The following is a 19,986-nucleotide window of genomic DNA, read 5'->3' as shown; positions in this document are numbered from 1 at the left end:
CCATGTTCGTTCCTAGGAGCATTATTCAAAGTAGCCAAAAAGTGGAAATAGTTTAGTGTCCGTGAGCAGAAGAATGGGTAAACAAAAGGTAGCATATACATACAATGGAATATTATTCAGCCATTAAAATAATGCAGTGTTTTTTGTTTGTTTGTTTGTTTGTTTTGTTTTGTTTTTTTAAAGGCAGGGTCTCACTTTGTCACCCAGGCTGGAGTGCAGTGGCTTGATCTCGACTCACTGCAACTCCATCTGCTGGGTTCAAGCAATTCTCCTGCCTCAGCCTTCCTAGAAGCTGGGATTACAGGGGCATCCCACCACACCCGGCTAATTTTTGTATTTTTAGTAGAGATGGGGTTTCACCATGTTGACCGGGCTGGTCTTGAACTCCTGACCTCAGGTGATCCACCCGCCTCTGCCTCCCAAAATGCTGGGATTACAGGCATGAGCTACCATGCCCAGCCTCCATGTACTTCTTCCTGGCAAACTTTGCAGCTCTGGAGATCTACTTTTTCACCATTGCCCCTTTGACTCTGGCCAACGTCCTGTCCATGGGGAGAAACTTCATCTCCCTGTCCAGCTGTGGAGCCCAGATGTTCTTCTTCATCTTCCTGGGAAGTGCTGACTGTATCCTGCTGGCTGTCATGGCCTTTGACTGGTTTGTGGCCATCTGTCATCCTCTCCCTTACGGCCTTATCATGAGCTGGAGATTGTGTGTCCGGCTGGCCCTGGGGTCTCTGCTGCTGAGGTTCTTTTTAGCCATGCAGCTGACCATGCTTATCTTCCAACTCCCTTTATGCAGCAGCAAAGAAAATTCTACTGTGATGTCCTCCCTGTCATGAGACTGGCCTGTGCAGACACCTGGGTCCATAAGCCACTCTGTGTGTGGTCAGCATGACCGTTCTCACCGTCCCCTTCCTGCTCATCACTCTCTGCTATGTCTTCATCATGGCTGCCATGCTGAAGATCCACTCTGCAGAGGGGAGGCACAAGGCCTTCTCCACCTTTCCTCCCGCCTGACTGTGGTTCTCCTCCAGGATGGATGTACAAGCCTCATCTTCTTGTGTCCCAGCTCTAGCTACTATCCTGAGAGGGGCCAGGTGGTATTTGTGGTTTACACCTTCATTACCCCTGTGCTTAAGCCCGTGATCTACAGCATGAGGAACAGAGAACTTAAGGATGCTTTGAAGAGAGCAATGACAAGGGTCCTGCTGCTCTAAACACATGCCACTCTTCAATACCGCTGGGCAGAGACACGTGGCATACTGCCAGACAGATAAGGGACAACAGTTGATTGTGTTTTATACTGTTACTTCTTAGTTATATTTTTAAAAAATCATTTTCCATTTCCCAGCCTCAGGTTCTTCACCTCCAAAATAGAGATTAAAATAGCTGTGGGATCTAAATTCTGGGGTTACTTCTGAGGATAAATAGATATATATTCAGTGAAAATACCTTGTGACTGTTAAAGGGAGATATGGGCGGGGCGCAGTGGCTCACGCCTGTAATCCCAGCACTTTAGGAGGCCAAGGTGGGTGGATCACCTGAGGTCAGGAGTTCAAAACCAGCCTGGCCAACCTGGTGAAACCCCGTTTCTACTAAAAATACAAAAATTAGCCTGGCGTGGTGGTGGGTGCCTGTAATCTCAGCTACTTGGGAGGATAAGGCAGGAGAATCACTTGAACCCAGGGGAGGCAGAGGTTGCAGTGAGCCAAGATTGCGCCACTGCACTCCAGCCTGGACAACAAGAGCGAGACTCCATCTAAAAAAAATAAATAAATAAAAAGGGAGATGTGGCAGAAAATGTGGTTATTGCCATCTTTACCATCATATAAAATCTGCCTTACCTTGGATTTATCTCCAGATGTTGTTCTCAGGTTCTCAGCAGGTCCAAACAGTGCACATGTGGGCAGGGGCTAAGCCAGGAATAGGATTCAAATGAAACTGAGACCACTGAGTTTGTGCTTTTTTTTTTTTTTTAAATTAATAATCTTTCATCCTAATTTCTATTCCAGGGAAAGGTGATGGGGAAAATACTGGAGTTTGGGGGTTTGGGTAGCTTCTCTTTTCTTTTTTTTTTTTTGAGATAAGAGTCTTACTGTGTTGCCCAGGCTGGAGTGCAGTGGTGCAATCTTGGCTCACTGCAACCTCCGTCCCCCAGGTTCAAGCATTCTCCCACCTCAGCCTCCCAAGTAGCTGGGACTACAGGTGCCATACCACCACACCTGGCTAATTTTTGTATTTTTAGTAGAGATGGGGTTTCACCATGTTGGCCAGGCTGATCTTGAACTCCTGACCTCAGTTTATCTGCCCACCTTGACCTCCCAAAGTGCTGGGATTACAGGTGTGAGCCACCGCACCCGACCTCTTTTCTTACCTTTATACCAGAGCTTATTGGTCTCCATATAAATCTCTGACTCTGTATCAGTCTGTCTCTGAAATGTTCTCCCTATGACTTTTTATTCCCCTCCCCTTTCTCCCTTCCTTTCTCCCCCTCCTCTTCCTCCTCCTCTCTACTTTTCCTCCTTCTCCTTCTCATTTCTCTTTCCTTCTCTTTGTCTCTCTTACACATATCTCATGCTCTCCTTTTCTGTCTATACCAGGCTAAGTATGCATAATATGTAAAAACTGCTTGATTGTTTGAGCCTCTTTGGGTATGAGATGGCGTGTGATGGTTCAAATCTGGATTAAAGTAGAGCAAAGCTAATTAAGTGAAGATAAACACTGACTGGATAGTGGGAGTGGAAAGGACTCATTACCATGACTGAGCAGTCTGAGTAGAATGATGGTCATTTTTGTGACTGTCAGTTGTCGCCAGCAAATGGTTATCAGTGTACCCGTGGCTTATGTTTTTTGTAGAGTTTGGGAAGCTCATTTATTCTTTTACCCATTGACTATTTAGTGATTTATTTATTCAACAATACCCAAAAGACAGTAAACAACTCTTTATTTAACTCTATGTTAATATGTAATACATATGTACTATGTTTCCACTTGTGATTGGATCAGGAAGCAGAAAAGTAAGAAGCAGCACCTGCCTTGAAGGAAGTTAAAGGTTTAGTAAGATTCAAGAACTCACACCACAGTCACACCAAGCTCCACGTGATATAAGACTATGAAATTTCAGAGAAAGGACAGTGAAGGGAATCAAGGCGAGTCTGAGGGGGGAAGGTGGTATTTGAGCTGCACCCTGACGGGTTTCCAGCTCTCGAGCTGTGCAAAGAGGAGCAGGAAGGGCATTTCTGAAGGAGGAAACTGGAAGATGCAAGAACAGGAAATCATCTCCCTTGGTCTCTGTTTCCTTATCTGGAAAAGTATGAAAAGTGTGCTATAAGTTTTGTTTTTCCGAAAGAGTGTCACAAGCCCAAAAGACAAAAAAACATAATCCATATTCTATAGAATTGGAATTTTGCCCTCTTTAAAAGAAAATAACCAGAAGAATCTTTTTTTGGTTTATTCGTAGATATTTGCTACCCTTCCTATCTTCTATGGCAATATTCTACTGGGTCAGTATTATCTGTAGGACTCTAGCTCCTTAGATCACAGGGGTTTCCATGAAATAAACGTTATATGGCCAAATAAGTGTGATGAATACTGTGCTGATCAAAGTAAAGTTAGTATTTTACCATAGGTTTACTTAGAGCCTGTAAGATGCAAATGTGCAGTCATGATTCCCTAAGCGGAGGGATGTATTTTGCCATGTTTTCCAAACTCTTTTTTCCTTGGAGGATGTCTTGAAATGGGTTGTGCTGTTGAACTTACGTTGATAAATGCTGCATTATGTTGGAGAATGCTGAACTTATGTTGGAGAATGCTGACTCTGAATACCAATGGTTATTATTTGATCTGTGAATAAAAAATATTCCAGGCATTTCTCAGTTCCCCATGCTCTCTGAGAAAGCAGTGCAGTTAGAATTGGTTAGCAGACTTTTTAAAGTGATTGAATTAGGGAATTAACAATTCTCATATACATAACTCACTTATCTTCACAAAAATCCATGAGATGGGTACTATTATTGTTATTATTTATTATTATTAGTTTTTTGAGAGAGAGTATCGCTCTGTCACCCAGGCTATAGTGTAGTGGTGCAATCTTGGCTCACTGCAACCTCCTCTTCCCAGATTCAAGCAATTCTCATGCCTCGGCTGCCCAAGTAGCTGGGATTACAGGCATGAACCACCATGCTTGGCTAATTTTTGTATTTTTAGTAGAGACAGGGTTTCACCATGTTGGACAGGCTGGTCTTGAGCTCCCGGCCTCAAGTGATCCACCTGCCTCGGCCTCCCAAAGTGCTGGGATTACAGGTGTGAGCCACCACGCCCGGCATTATTATTATCTTTGCTTACGGATAAGGACATTGAGGCACAGGGGCCTTAAATCAATTGCCGAAGGTCACACAACCATTAGTGATAGAACTGAGAATTGACCTGGGCAGTTTGGCTCCACAGCCTGGGCAGGCAACCACTGCCTTTTGCAGCGTGTCTATCAGCATGCTATATGAGCTTGGGGAAATCATCTTATTTCTCTGCACTTAATTTAATTTATAATAAAATGGAGATAGTAATATCTACCCTGACTCCCTCCCTGAGTGATCATGAGATATAAGAACAAAACAAAGTTATAAAAGTGCAGTAAAATTCAGTATGGCTATTCAAACATTCAAACGAGGAAATACTCACATTAGATGGCTTATTTGTTTAATTACAGGAGTTTAAAGCCACAATTATCCAATTGCCCTTTACCTGTGCTTCATTATGAATACCCTGTTACTCTTTTTGAAGGAATATATATACTTTTAATTTTTTTTTTTTGAGACAGGTCTCCCTTTGTCACCCAGCCTGGAGTGCAGTGGCGTGATCATAGCTCGCTGCCGCCTCAAAATTCTGGGCTCAAGCAATCCTGCACCTCAGCCTGTGGAGTAGCTGGGGACTACATGTGCGCACCACTATACCTGGCTAATTATATTATATTATTTTATTTATTTATTATTTTTTTGAGACGGAGTCTTGCTCTGTCGCCAGGCTGCAGTGCAGGGGCGCGATCTCACTTCATTGCAACCTCTGCCTCCTGGGTTCAAGCAATTCTCCTGCCTCAGCCTCCCAAGTAGCTGGGATTACAAGCACACACCACCACAAGCACACATCACCACACCCAGCTAAGTTTTGTATTTTTAGTAGAGACAGGGTTTCACCATGTTGGCCAGGATGGTCTTGATCTCCTGACCTCATGATCCACCTGCCTCGGCCTCCGAAAGTGCTGGGATTACAGGTGTGAGCCGCGGTGCCCGGCCTACCTGGCTAATTAAAAAATTTTTCTTTTATAGAGATGGGGGTCTCACTATTTTGACCAGGCTGGTCTTGACTCCTGGGCTCGAGTGATCTACCCTTCTTGGCCTCCCAAAGTGCAGGTGTGAGCCACTGGACCCAGCCAATTTTTGTTTGTTTGTTTGAGATAGAGTCTTGCCCTTTCACCCAGGCTGGAGTGAAGTGGTGGTCCCCTACCCTCCACCGGATTGAAGCAATTCTCCTGCCTCCGCCTCCCTAGTAGCTAGAATTACAGGCACCCGCCACCAGGCCTGGCTAATTTTTGTATTTTTAGTAGAGACTGGGTTTTGCCATGTTGGCCAGGCTGGTTTTGAACTCCTGACCTCGGGTGATCCACCCGCCTCGGCCTTCCAAAGTGCTAGGACTACAGGCATGAGTCACTGTGCTCGGCTCAATTTGTGTATGTTATGTAGAAATGGGGTCTCACTATGTTGCTCAAGCTGACAAAGAACTTTTAACACAGTTGAAACTGTATAACTATGGAAGGTGCCACCTTGGGAATGTCTGGAAAAACTAAAAAAGTGAAAATGGCAAAAACTCCAAAAATTATTGGGTGTCCTATGGCATACTAGGCCTGATCTAAAGCACCTTTCTGGATTACCTGATTTTTAAATGATTTGTGTCTTATAAAATCTTGCAGCTATTTTCCAATTTGGTAAGTTGCAGAAAATTCATAGGAATGATGCTTGTCCATAGAGATGCAAATGAATTTTGCCTGGTAGAAGTGAAATTGCTTTCCCAAAACTCGGAGGCCAGTTCTGCATTATTTATTATTATTTTTTGAGACGGAGTCTTGCTCTGTCGCCAGGCTGCAGTGCAGGGGCGCGATCTCACTTCATTGCAACCTCTGCCTCCTGGGTTCAAGCAATTCTCCTGCCTCAGCCTCCCAAGTAGCTGGGATTACAAGCACACACCACCACAAGCACACATCACCACACCCAGCTAAGTTTTGTATTTTTAGTAGAGACAGGGTTTCACCATGTTGGCCAGGATGGTCTTGATCTCCTGACCTCATGATCCACCTGCCTCGGCCTCCGAAAGTGCTGGGATTACAGGTGTGAGCCGCGGTGCCCGGCCTACCTGGCTAATTAAAAAATTTTTCTTTTATAGAGATGGGGGTCTCACTATTTTGACCAGGCTGGTCTTGACTCCTGGGCTCAAGTGATCTACCCTTCTTGGCCTCCCAAAGTGCAGGTGTGAGCCACTGGACCCAGCCAATTTTTGTTTGTTTGTTTGAGATAGAGTCTTGCCCTTTCACCCAGGCTGGAGTGAAGTGGTGGTCCCCTACCCTCCACCGGATTGAAGCAATTCTCCTGCCTCCGCCTCCCTAGTAGCTAGAATTACAGGCACCCGCCACCAGGCCTGGCTAATTTTTGTATTTTTAGTAGAGACTGGGTTTTGCCATGTTGGCCAGGCTGGTTTTGAACTCCTGACCTCGGGTGATCCACCCGCCTCGGCCTTCCAAAGTGCTAGGACTACAGGCATGAGTCACTGTGCTCGGCTCAATTTGTGTATGTTATGTAGAAATGGGGTCTCACTATGTTGCTCAAGCTGACAAAGAACTTTTAACACAGTTGAAACTGTATAACTATGGAAGGTGCCACCTTGGGAATGTCTGGAAAAACTAAAAAAGTGAAAATGGCAAAAACTCCAAAAATTATTGGGTGTCCTATGGCATACTAGGCCTGATCTAAAGCACCTTTCTGGATTACCTGATTTTTAAATGATTTGTGTCTTATAAAATCTTGCAGCTATTTTCCAATTTGGTAAGTTGCAGAAAATTCATAGGAATGATGCTTGTCCATAGAGATGCAAATGAATTTTGCCTGGTAGAAGTGAAATTGCTTTCCCAAAACTCGGAGGCCAGTTCTGCATTATTTATTTATTTATTTTTATTAAAAATTTTTTTTCAAGACAGAATTTTGCTCTGTTTTCCAGGCTGGAGCACACTGGCGCGATCTCAGTTCACTGCAACCTTCACTTCCCAGGTTCCAGAGATTCTTCTGCATCAGCCTCCCGAGTAGCTGGGATTTATAGGCACGAGCTATCACACCCGGCTAATTTTTTGTATTTTTAGTAGAGATGAGGTTTTGCGATGTTGGCCAGGCTGGTCTCGAACTCCTAACTTCAAGTGATCGGCCTGCCTCAGCCTCCCACAGTGCTGGGATTACAGGCGTGAGCCACCGCACCCGGCCAGTTGTGCATTTATTAACATGTTCGTTTCAGCATTCCTGATTGCCTATATATGTGTGTACTGTTTGTGTTTTCCTCTGGACAGGGCTAGCCCTTTACTGGTCTCCTCCTTTAATTCATTAAAGTCTTTGATGTGTGTACATTTTGTATTTGTAGGGGAGTCATGATTTTACTCTTTTCAAAACAAGTATCCTGTAACAGGAAACCTCTGAGCAGAGGCTGACAGGCCACCCTTGATTCCTGCTGTAGAAAGAAAAATTTCTTACTGCAGACCCCAATGGTCCTTTTCAGATTCCCAACGTGAAGGGTTGTTCATATCTCAGCCTCTCTCAGAAGACTCTATTTTCCTGAAGCGCGGGGACCTACCTATCCCCACTAACAAAAATGTGTTAAGGGGCAGGGTGCAGTGACGCACGCCTGTAATCCCAGCACTTCGAGAGGCCGAGGCGGGCGGATCGCTTGAGTACAGGAGTTCCAGACCAGCCTGGGCAACATGGCGAAACCCCATCTCTACAAAAAAAACACAAAAATTAGCCAGGTGTAGTGGCGCATGCCTGTAATCCCAGCTACTTGGGAGGCTGAGATGGGAGGATGGCTTGGGCCCAGGGGATCGAGACTGCAGAGAGCCGTGATCGCGCCACTGCACTCAACTTGGGCAACAGAACGAGACTCTGTCTAAAAAACAACAACCCCCCCTAAATTCCCCAAAAATGTGTTAGGGAAAGGAGGTTGAACAGTATTTCTTATCTACTCGCCTTTCCTAGTATGACCACCAGGGGGCGCGGAAGCCCTCCCGGTACTAAGGCGGGGCCACCCCGCCCAGCGATCACAGCCCGCAGAAGGAAGTGTGTGGGACGCGAGAAAGGACTAGGGCCCAGACCCGCGGGGCCGGCTCAAAGCCCGACCTCTGCCATACGCACCGTATCTTTATGGCAGCCGATGAGGTCAGCAGGGAGCACGCATTCAGATGGCATAAGAGGGCAAAGTACTGCTAGAATTACAAAGCTATTTACAGTCTTTTAACCTGAAAGCACAGAGCAGATTCTGTTCTTCAGAATTAAATCTTGGGCTCGCCAGTCCCGTTTGTGGAGCTCCACTGATAAATGTGTCATTTGTTCCCAAGAAAACAAATTGGGTAAGGAGAAGAGGGAGAGGCGGGGAGAAGACGAGCTAAAGGGACGATCTACTTTTCGGAAGCAGAAGCCGCCTGGGAACTACCTGCACACCGCGCAGGCAGCGAGGAGGGGGAGCGTTCCAGTGCAAAGCTCTATATTTTAAAGCCCCTCCTCGCTCACAGGCTTCACAGCAAACTACGAAGTGGGTATCATCTCTGATTTACAGACATGGGAACGCGGTCCTCTTGAGAAACGATGCTTTCCCAAACGTATGCAAATTGTGAGTGCCAAGTGTCTTCACTGGCACTAACAACATCGAGCTGCTTAGGTTTCTCGGAGCGGTCCCGATTTCCAACAAGCAAAAGATCCAAATTCTCGGACCACCCTGACCGTCCTGTATCTCCAGATCTCCAGGTCTTTCCTCTGGACACCTGCCCCATCCCCCCACTTTCAGTGCCAGCAGCCCTGAGGCTGCGCGGGATCCCGCTACTCGGAATGCCTTCCCCCTGGCAGGATATTTTTAGAACACTCGACTGCCACCCAACGTAGCCCACATCACACTCTTATTTGTTTTCGGGAGCTTGTCCCCGCCTAGCAACGAGTCGGCTAAGAACTGGATCCTAGCGAGGAGCCCGGCACAGACAGCGAATGACCGCAGCGGGACAGTCACTCTTGCTTTTCTTCGGCCCTGCGGCAGGATCTGCCGGTTCAGGGGCCTCTCTCCGGACTCCACGCGTGTCTGGAGGGCTCTCGGGTTAGGGAAGGGGTGTTTGGAGACGCTCCGGGCTGCCGGGCGGTGGCGGGACACGGGTCCTTTAAGAAGGAGCGCTGGGCGCGGCCAGGTAGGGGCGGGTCCCGGGCGGATCAGCGCTGCGCCGGCGCGGCCCGGGAGCCGGATTTGGAGCGCGCGGCGCCGGTGGGGGCGGAGTGGGCGGTACGGCGGAGCCTCCCGTGGCCTCCGACGCTCCTCCTAGATAGCGGCCACCGCCCGCCGCCTCCTGCGCCTCCAGCTCCTTCGTCCCGGCGGGCCCGGCCGCCGCTTCCGGCAGCTCACCTGGGACGCGCTCATCTGGGACGCGCTACCTGCCTCCGGGCGCCTGGGCTCCAGGATGAAGGACCGGCTGGAGCAGCTGAAGGCCGTGAGTTTCGCTGCAGGCGGGGGGCTGCCAGGAGGGGTGCTGCGTGGGAGAGGGGCTTCTCTTTGCTCCCCAAGTCGAGGCTGGAGGGGGCCAGAGCCCGAGGTTTGCCCTCCCCAATCCCCCACCGCTTCCCGCGCCGGTTCCGCACCCTCCCCTACCCTCCCCTGCGGGGTCATGTGCCGGGTGATTCATCGCTAGGCAATGATTTTCCTGAACGCCTCTAACCCTCCCACCCCGCAAGCTGGACAGTGTCTGTCCAGAGCTGGTTCCCAAAGAGGGTACTTGGGGCCTGGGAGGGCTCACCGTGAGGTCAGGGGTCCCCTCACCACCTGCCCACTGCTGCCTGGCACTGTGCCCAGGACCAGCCTCCTTCTCCCTTTCCTGTTTCCCTCCTGAGGGGCTCCAGGCCTGGCTGCCCCTTCCTCTAGGGAGCAGCTCAGAGCTCCCTGGTGACCTCTGGAGCTGTGAGCCGGTCACGTGCTGGGATGGGTCAGCTCCTCTCCAACCGGTGGTCTGTAATTGTTATCCCCACGTGTCATTGTTCCCTCTCCGCCGCCGTATCTTTTGGAACAGCTGTGGTTAGGTCCAAGGATCTGAAGATAGACTGCCTGCAGCCTTGGCTGCGCAAAAGCTGTAAAGCCTTAGGCTACTTACTCTGAGTCTCTGTTTCCTTATCTGTCAAATGGGAGTGATCATACCCAAGGAATTTGTTGGGAGGATCTGATGATACAATGCAACTTGATACAGAGAAGGGTTAACGTATGGGTTTTTAAGCCAGATACTCATTGACTCATACAGTACATAATTATCGAGTGTATTCTATGGAGGAGGTCCAGTGCTAAGCCTTGCAGATTCAATGGCACAGGTTCTACCTTAATAGAATTAAAATCTCGCGCTTGATACTCAGCAGTTTATTTAGTCCATCTACTTTGGAGCGTGTTACAAGTATAGCAGCTTAGGCCTCAGTCTAGCCCCGCAGAATCAGAATCTAATTATTCATCCATTTCCCCAGGTGATTCACGGGCACGTTACAGTTTGGGAAGCACTGGACTGGATTAGAACTGGGGTTGCCTCCTGGCTCCACTGCTTACTGGTAGTCCCTTAAACTCCCAGCCTAAGTTTTGTCATTTGTAAAATGGGTAGTTGTGAGGTAGAAAAGCAGCAGAACATGCATAAGAACACTTTTATGGTACACGGCACGGGGGACTTAATAAATGGTGAAATATGCTAATAACTGTGAGTGCTCTATGGAAAATGCAGATGTCAGGGACTGTTGGGATGATGTTACAAGAGTTTATCCTTTTCCTCCCTTGCTTGGATGAGACCTTCATGTCTGTTTCACCTGTTCTGGGTAGCAGGGCTGCAGAGGAGGCCGGGAGCTGGGGAAGTGAGAGAAGCAAAGGGACAGGTGCCTATTGTGGGAGTGGCCTCCCTGCCTCAGTCTTGTGCTTAGTCATCTGAGCCTCACAGCGTCCAGGTTACGGATGGGGCAGAGTTTATTGCCCCTGTTTTATAGATGGGGAAACTGGTACTCACGGGGTAGGAGGGATGCCCCAGGACACAGAACCAGGCAAGGCACCACCAGGAGAGGAACCCAGGCTCCTGACACTCTCCACGGTGCTCCTTCCCTTGAAGCTCGCTGGCTGGGGAGGCAGAAGGAAAAGAAGAGTACAATTTTGAAGATCTCTTCTGTGTCGGCACTTTCAGCAACCATAAAAAAGTACAAAACTGAACAGCAGCCTCTTCTATTTGTTAGGAAATCCATTTCCAGAGGAAGATACTCCATGGCCCCTTTCAGTAGCTCATTGTCAACGATGGGCAAAGAGTCTTAACTGAGCTTTCAGTTCCAAGAATAAATTTAATTTGCTTGGGAACCCTGAGCAAGTCTCTTTGCTTCTTCTCGGTGCTTCATGGTTACCCTCTGTAAAGTGGAATTAATGATAGGTTTCCTGCCCTTCCCTCTTGGGGATGTGGTGAAAGTGAGACTGGAGATGATGGTGTTATTATGGGAGGATTGTTCTGAAATCACGGGGTGGCTTCCGTAGCGTTTTGGAGCAGAGGCATGGCAGCGCGGGACAAAGGGACATAGGTGGCAGCTTCCAAGACTCTGATCACTGTGTTTCTTTGGGTCGCTTAACTTCTCTGCTTCTCAATTTCTCCTTTGTACAAGAAGGAATTTAGTTGATCTCAGAAGTCCCTTCTGGTGTTATTATAGGTTTTTCTGTGAAGACTGTTAAGGTTGATGTGGATTTTGATGTCATTTCACCTCCTCTTATCCCCTCTCGCCAGCCAGACTCCCAGGGATCACCCTCACTGAAACAAGATATGCATCTTCTCCCTCTGATTTCCGTTATCAATTAGAAGCATTTGTCAACCTTCATGAAACAAATTGCACATTGAGCAGCCTATGCAATCTTTTTCTGTGGTGTTCTTTCTAAGTCCTGGGGAGGGGAGGTGGTAACTGCCTCCCGATAGCTGGAGGGCTTTCGTGGCTGAGATTGGCTTTGCTCTGGGTAGATACAAGGAGAACATATGGGATTGATGGGTAGAAATGAGGAATCTGTAAGAAAGCATTTTTAGTAGACAGAGCTGCCCAAGGATGGAGTAGATGGTGTACCCTCCAGCATGGGAAGGAGGCAAGAAGCTTGTTGGGAGGTTGAATGTTGTAGGAATTTGAGCATCTCTTGGAGGGGAGGTGAACTAGGAGATATAAGGCCTTCACCAACCTTAAGAATGTGTGGTTTTATAAAATGCTTCATTGTCTGTGAGCCTGTCCTAAGGCTTTGAAGTCTACAGGGACTGAGGCCTCAGAGTTGCCCCTGTAAAGTGGATCATCACCCTTTTCCCATAGGATCATTGTGAGGGTAAAATGAGATAATCCATGACAATCACCCACCACTGGTATTGTGAGTTCTTCTGTCTTGGCCTGCTGGTAGCAGTGTCCACACAGAAGGGCATCCTTTCCTGAGGCCATGGTCACAAGACCTGACTCACCTGGTCTCATCTTGTCTCATCTCTTGCACTGCTCTTCCTGGCGGGTTCCCTCAACAGCCTGCTTCTTCAGTGACAGAGGACAGGCTTGCCAGGAATGTGCAGTGCCTCTACCTAGCTTATCCCAGGACATGGTTTTTTCTGACTTCTCAGCAGCTGAACTTTGAATCTGCTGAGTCCAGACAGTCCCTGCTCTAGTGATCTTTTGCATGGCCCTGTTTTCATTCAGTCAACATTTGCTGAGTACTGAGTACCTACTGTGTGCCAGTCCTTGCACTAGATGCTGGAGTGTAGTGGTGATAAACTCATGTTCCTGGCCCTTAGAAAGTTCGTGGTCAAGTAGGAAGAAGCAGAAGAAATAGACATGAGGATATCATCCTTGTGATAGAAGCAACCACAGGCAGACCCTGTTGGCCAATCTTTGGAAGATGAGAGACGGGCATGAGGCTTTGGGTGGGTTCTCAAGACGAAGTAATGGTTGAGCTCAGCTGCTTCTTCCAGCCCAATCTGACGTTTTCAGATATGTAAAGGTGGTTGGAGATATGTGAGGTACTTTACGTACCAGATACGTAAAGGTACCTTGTATCTAATTCTCTCAACCCTGCAATGCAGAGTGGGTTTTTCTATTAGTTTCATTCTACAAGTGAGTAAATTGAGGTTTAACAAGAAAGGCAAGGATCTTCGATTGTCTTAATCACTCTCCCATTGGCGTATAAACCATCAAGCACATAAAAAACTCAAGGGAGCATCCGCAGAGTTGCATGTGTATAGTACCTGCTGACCACCATGATCAGAGCTTTGTGACCTCTGTGTGCCTAGCATCCTGCTGGGCATCAGGTTTAGGCAGGATTGACAAAGTCCTAGTGTCAAAGGGTAAATGATCACATAGGGAAAACAAAGACATTTAGTACGTGACAAGACAACCAACAGTAATCAAAGGGAGATGATGGTCATGGAGAAGCCAGTGATGTATGGAATAGAGGCTGAAGAAGCCTTTGGGCCCCCTTAGAGACTGATCTATATATAGAAGACTAGAAATGACGTGGATGGAATGGCCCTTCAAAGACCAGCACTAATAGGACACACTAATGAAATCAACCACCTGGGGCTCTAAAGGCCAGACTGACTGTTTACTCTCTCTGTCTTTCTGCTTCCTAAATGGCTGTTGTTGGCCTCCTTCCCCACTGGAAGCTCCAGGATCTTTGTGGAATCGTAGTTCCTTAGGATAACATTATAACCCCATCAGAAACATGGAGCTGTGTACTTCCCCTGTAAAGCTTAATTTGTTAATAAATATTTATTGAGCCGCTTTTATGTGCCAGGTGCTTTGGATCATAACTGAACCTGAACATGCCAATCTGCACTTCACTGAGATTCTGTCCTTCTCTAGTCATAAAATTTCATAGAAGTCAGGATTCCTGCCTCCCCTCTTCTCTGTACTTGGGAGGATTCGTTCTCTGGAAGAGCTGTTTTTCTGTGAGCAGACGGGAAGCAGAGCGGAGAGTGATGGGGATTGAGTGGGGATTACAGCCCCATCAGCCAGAGGCCAGAAAATGCGTGGATGAGAGAAGGAGATTAATTTTATTTTTATTCCTGTGAGTGTGGGGGAAGTAGGGGGAATTTGCAGGAGCTAAGGGAGGGACACTTGTTCATGCTGTCCTCTGTCTCCTCCAAAGCTTCCTCCCTGCCTTTTGTCAAAATTTCTACCCATCTTCCAAAACTCATTCTTTATAGGTAGTAGTGTTCTCTAACTGCAGCCTAGAATACTCTTCTCCATTCTTGCAGCTCTCATGGGGTACATGTTGCTTTGAAGCGGGTTGTGTTTTTCTTTTGTTTTGTCTCTGTTTTTTTTTTGTTACCATGGAGTGGGTTTGAAACCACTGTCCACTGCTTTTTATAAATTGGACCCTTTATCTGCTAGGTTCTTTTGTCTTTAAGGTCAGTGTTTCTAGTACTTCTTCTCACCCTATCAATTACAATGACAATGATCATTTATTGAGCAGCTACTATTGGACAGACTTGTGCTATGTACCTTACATACCTTGTCTCTAATTCTCTCAACCCTGCAAGGCAAAGTGGGTTTTTGTATTTTTCTCATTTTACAAGCAAGGGAATTGGGATATTATTCTCACTTTACAAGTGAAGGAATTGAGGCTCAGATTTCACTGAGATCCCCATCTGGGAAGTGGTGGGCTCAAGAGTTGAACATGTGTGTCTTGCTTCTTCATATCACCTTACGCTGTATTTGATTGTCTCCCTAACTGCACTATATGCCCCTGATGCAACAGTAGTTCACTTATCATAGTCCTCTGGAGCCCCGGTGCCTAGCACTCTTCATGGTAGGCATGTATTAAACATTTGTCTCTTAGTTGATCAACAACAGCTTGACCCTTAAACATCCTTTACTCATTATTATGACTTATTTTTCTTGCTCCATTCCCTGTGGGCTGGTGAACTTTTACTTACCTGAAGTGGAACATTTACTGAGGGAACCCATATGTTTGCTAATGAAGCCAGACCTTACAGGTCCATCCTTAAGGACGGAGTTCCAAGGCTCCTAAAACACCTAGCCCAAGATGAGATGGAAGGTTGCCCCTACTTAGAAAGACAATGAAGGCAAAGATGTGGCTACCATGGTGAAAACTTAGCTACTCCATTCTTCTCCTGGCAAAATCCTACCTATCTCCAAAGTCTCAGTTCCAGTGTCATCCGGCTTCCCAGGCTGACAGCATTGACCACACCTTTACTTGGACCCCACCAACTTTATTTTTGGTGCTATATACAAATAGCCAGATGGTATTGCAATTGCAGATACCATTGACTCTGTTAGTTCTTGTGCTCTGGGAGAGCACAGATCACGTGTGTCTCATTCTCTCTTGTACCTTCCCAGCCCAAAGCCTGTAAAGCTGTAAACCAAACTGTCCCGCCGATGAATGGGGATATTCTGTAAATGTATTTGCCCGCAGATTCTGTAGTCCTTGAGGGGCCTTACCTCCAGCCACCTTTATGTTAGGCCCCTCTGCAACTACCCCAACCCCATCTCCTCTCGCAGGGCAGCCTGCTTTTTGGCATTGGACCATTTCCATGGCAACTTTCCCCAGTCTCCACCTGGAAACTGTGAAATTCAACCCCCACCTAAAGAGATTAGTGGAGCAAATACTGTCTGGGTGTGTTCAGCTGTCTGGGTTAGGACAGCTCAGTATGGCATCAGGATTTTTTTTTTTAAATAAATTTTTAAATTTTAGCCCACTTTTAGATTTACAGAAAAGTTGCAAAGATAGTACAGAGGGTTCCTGTCTAGTCCTCTCCTGGTTCCCTCACTTGGTCACATTTTATACTACAGTGTACATTTAGCAAAACTAAGAGACTTATATTGGTACATTACTATTCACCCAACTCCAGACTTCATTTGGATTTCACTAGTTGTTCCACTGATGTCCTCTTTCTGTTCTAGGATGCGATCCAGGACACCACATTGCGTTCGGTTGTCACGTCTCCTTAGCTTCCTCTGGCCCGTCTGACAATTGCTTAGTCTCTCCTTGTTTTTTTGAGACCTTGTCGGCAGGGCTCCAGCATCTGTTTTCTAGTACTCTGGAAGCACATTTCCTGTGGCCGGTGCTACTTGCTACAGCTGGGGTGGTAGTGGAGCAGCTGTTAAGAGGCAACACTCCAGATGGCTGAGGACAAAGGCCTGGCAGCCAGCTGCCCAGGCGCCCCTCCTAGCTCAGGTGCCCACTGTCCACAGGATCTTGGGCAGGTCACTTGGTGTCTTTACGTGTTAGTTTTCTCAGCTGTAAGATGGGGAATATCCCCAGAAGACTGGCCTAGGGGTTCACTATCATGGGCAATAGAAAGTACACATCTTAGAAGGATCCTCACTCAGCTCATGTTGAGTGTTCAGTGAAGGTTATGCATTGTCACTGTTATTTAAGTATTCTAGAACGACCATGAGGGGGAGGAAGCTTGTGGGACAGAGGCTGGAAGGAGGGGTTGGGGAGAAGGCTGAGGGTGGAGTAAGACAGTATTAGTTCCTTTCTTCCTCTTGTGTCCTTGAGAACATGGTGGTGTCCAGAGGCCAGGACAGGAGAGGAAGGAAGGGAGAGGAAGTCAGAGAGGGAAGAAGTGTGGGGTAGAGGAGGAAGTATCTAAAGGTCACCTGAGATCTCCAGGAGGAAGAAGAAGGCTTTCTTTGAATCTCCTTGAATGGTTCCTGGGATGAGAGAGAAAGCAGGAAGAAGGTCTGATCTTCTCACCCTGAGTGGCCTTCTTGTAGGTTTCCTTGGGGTAAATCCACTCATTGCTCAAAATTTATCCAAGGAGTCACTTCTGCCAACATTCTCTAATAAGCTTCCATCTTCCCCAGGCTCGACCTTGGATTCAGGCAAGGTTGGGCACTACGTCTTCTCTTGGGTGTATAATTCCTTGGGCTAAGCACTGTCCTCACGTGTCATGTGGTGTTGTCTCTCATGGACTGTTGCTTGGCAGATGTTAGGTGTACAATAATACTGCTGGCTGAATGAATGAACAAAGGAATCTGTTACTTTGCATGGAACATTGTGGCTGTGCTGATGGGTGATGAGACCCTGAGATGCCTCTCTGAGTTAATGAAGGAATGAACATTGGATTAGACCACGCAGGTTTCCAATCTTGGCTGTGTTCCTTATTAACTATGTGATTCTGGATGAATTAGCCTTCCTAGCCACAGATTCCTTGTTAGTATACATAACGTCTACCTAGAGGGCCTTTTCCCCCTCTTCTTCCTTTCTTGGGACTTTTTATCCTTCTTCTCTAGACCCACCTCAGGTCTGGAGAAGCAAAAGTAGGATAGCATGTGAGGATTGGATTTCAATGATTTTTGTATCCGACAAACAGAATGCAAGTTCTTTTGAAACACATGTAGGAGGTTAAGAAATACCATGTATTAAGACACAAAGAAAATGCCAAATCTCACAGACTAAAAGTCATACAGGCCGTTTCCTAACAGTCATAGAATTAGAAATTAATACAATAATTGTTCTCCCCAGGCGAACCCATTTTGGAAATGTAAGAATGCCTTACTAAATAACTCTTGGGCTAAAGATAAATCAAAGTAGAAATGACAAACTATTTAGAAATAAATGATCGGCCACTGCGGTGGCTCATGCCTGTAATCCCAGCACTTTGGGAGGCCGAGGTGGATCACCTGAGGTTGGGAGTTCGAGACCATCTTGGCCAACGTGGCGGAAACCCCGTCTCTACTAAAATACAAAATTAGCCGGGCATGGTGGCACATGCCTGTAATCCCAGCTACTCTGGAGGCTGAGGCAGGAGAATCACTTGAACCTGGGAGGTGGAGGTTGTGGTGAGCCAAGATCGAGCCATTGCACTCTAGCCTGGGCAACAAGAGTGAAACTCCGTCTCAAAAAAAAAAAGAAAAAAAGAAAAAGAAATGAATGATCACAAGAGTGGTAAGTATCAAAATTTGGGAGAAGTAGTGGAAGAAGAATTGAGAGGGAGCTCTGTTTCTTTAAAAGCATATAGTAGAAAAATGACAGATTTAAAGCACATGAGGTAAATGCCAGTGAATACATGAAATTCTCTCCTCCTGAGACATCTAGTGTCACTGTCTAAGAATTGGCATTAGAATTGCATCTTTGACAGAAACTCTTTGCAAAAACAAGGCCCAGTTTTCTGTTTTAGATGGCACGATCTTGGGCGTTTAATACGTGCCTAGCATTGCTCTAAACATGTCACGTGTAGTACTGATTTAATCCTTGCAACAATTCTATGAGCAGATTATTCTTGTCATGTCACAAATGAAGAAACTGAGGCACAGAGAAGTTAAGTAACCTGTTTAAGACCATATAGCTCTTAAATGGTAGAGCCAGGTTTTCAGCTTTATATCTCTGTAGAGGTACAGAGATACATCTGACTGCCTGAGTTGGATTATATACACTGGTATCTTTTTCACTCATGCATGTAGGTTAATCCAACTTCGTTTTATGGATATTGTGGCATCGCCTGAAATGAGCAAGAGTGTGTTCACTGAGCCTGAGTGGAGAGGGCGCCTTCAAGTGCATGTAGTGGGGAACAGCAGGAGCCCTGGGCTCCCACAGACTTGCCTGTGAGTCCTAATGAGGTCATTTATTAGCTGAATCATTTTGGATGAATTATTTAGTTAAGCAGTTTTCTCATCTAAAAATGGGGAAAGTAATATTTGTCTCTCATAGGGTTAATGGGAGAATTAATATGTTTGAAACCACGAAAGTGCCTGCAACAACACACACATTATCTATTATTATTATTATTATTGTTAGGGCACACTGAGTGGAGTGGGGTCCTCAGGGACCTTGGCTCTTGTCAAGAGCTGGCTCACTGGCCTTGGGCTCACTGATAGGATTTATTCTGCAATGTCTTCATCTTTCAAATAGGGCTAATTCTTTCCTCAAGTTGTTCAGCCAGAGCTTTCTTCAAAGTAAAAGTGTGAGGCTCACTTAGGATATCATTATCTGTCGATTTCCTCTTGATTTCGTCTGATGAGTGTGTTGGGGAAGATGGAATTAAGTGAAAAGGGGAAGTGTGCCCTCTGAGAGGGTTTCACTGGAAGAGAAAGCACAGCTTAGTGAGAGAACTGGGCACTGGAGAAGAGTCATTTGACTCTTTGCATAGGAAACAGAGAGCATGGGGTGCCTGTTGAGAACCTACACTCAGAATTTCTGGCTCTTGAAAGAAGAGGGACTGGAAAAACCAGATGTTGGGCAGTGTGTGCATGTGTGTGTGTGTGTGTGTCTGTGTAACCTTTGTAAGTGGTGGTGTTTGTCTTTAGGAGTCCCCAGACCCTTATCTGAAAGGAGGCAGTTGGGAGAAGTGGGTAGCAAGGACAAGATAAACCAGGTGTCAGGCTGGGTGTGGTGGCTCACGCCTGTAATCCCAGCACTTTGGGAGACCGAGGCGGATGGATCACCTGAGGTCAGGAGTCCAAGACCAACCTGGGCAACATGGTGAAACCCTGTCTCTACTAAAAATAGAAAAATTAGTTGGGCGTGGTGGTGGGCGCCTGTAGTCCCAGCTATTTGGGAGGCTGAGGCAGGAGAATCACTTGAACACAGGAGGCAGAGGCTGCAGTGAACCGAGATTGCACCACTGTACTCCAGCTTGAGATATAGAGCAAGGCTCTGTCTCAAACAAACAAACAAAAACAACAACAACAACAACAAAATCCAGGTGTGTCATTGTCTCTTTGAGTT

At 46.7% G+C, this 19,986-nt stretch overlaps 2 protein-coding genes across 6 annotated transcripts in view; both read left to right on the top strand.

Annotated features, from left to right (window-relative positions):
- Window positions 1-464: 464 nt before the first annotated feature.
- On the top strand, window positions 465-1,217 carry LOC117081533 (olfactory receptor 10V1). Its single transcript, XM_033207621.1, is given in 4 exon segments — window positions 465-807; window positions 810-866; window positions 869-1,000; window positions 1,003-1,217. Coding segments are annotated over 4 exon segments (747 nt in total).
- A 7,945-nt stretch (window positions 1,218-9,162) lies between these two features.
- Window positions 9,163-19,986, top strand: part of STX3 (syntaxin 3) — a 49,321-nt gene continuing 38,497 nt past the window's right edge. For all 5 annotated transcript variants that reach the window (XM_033207019.1, XM_033207018.1, XM_033207020.1 and 2 more), the window contains exon 1: window positions 9,163-9,769. In XM_033207019.1, the coding sequence (XP_033062910.1) occupies window positions 9,740-9,769 (30 nt within the window). In that variant the 5' untranslated portion in view covers window positions 9,163-9,739. The remainder of the gene's footprint in view (window positions 9,770-19,986) is intronic.

This window comes from Trachypithecus francoisi, unplaced genomic scaffold (genome assembly GCF_009764315.1).
Source record: "Trachypithecus francoisi isolate TF-2019V2 unplaced genomic scaffold, Tfra_2.0 Lachesis_group8, whole genome shotgun sequence".
Classification (NCBI taxonomy): Eukaryota; Metazoa; Chordata; class Mammalia; order Primates; family Cercopithecidae; genus Trachypithecus; species Trachypithecus francoisi.
Note: the sequence above shows the minus strand (reverse complement) of the source record. Positions and strands in the feature narration are given on the sequence as shown.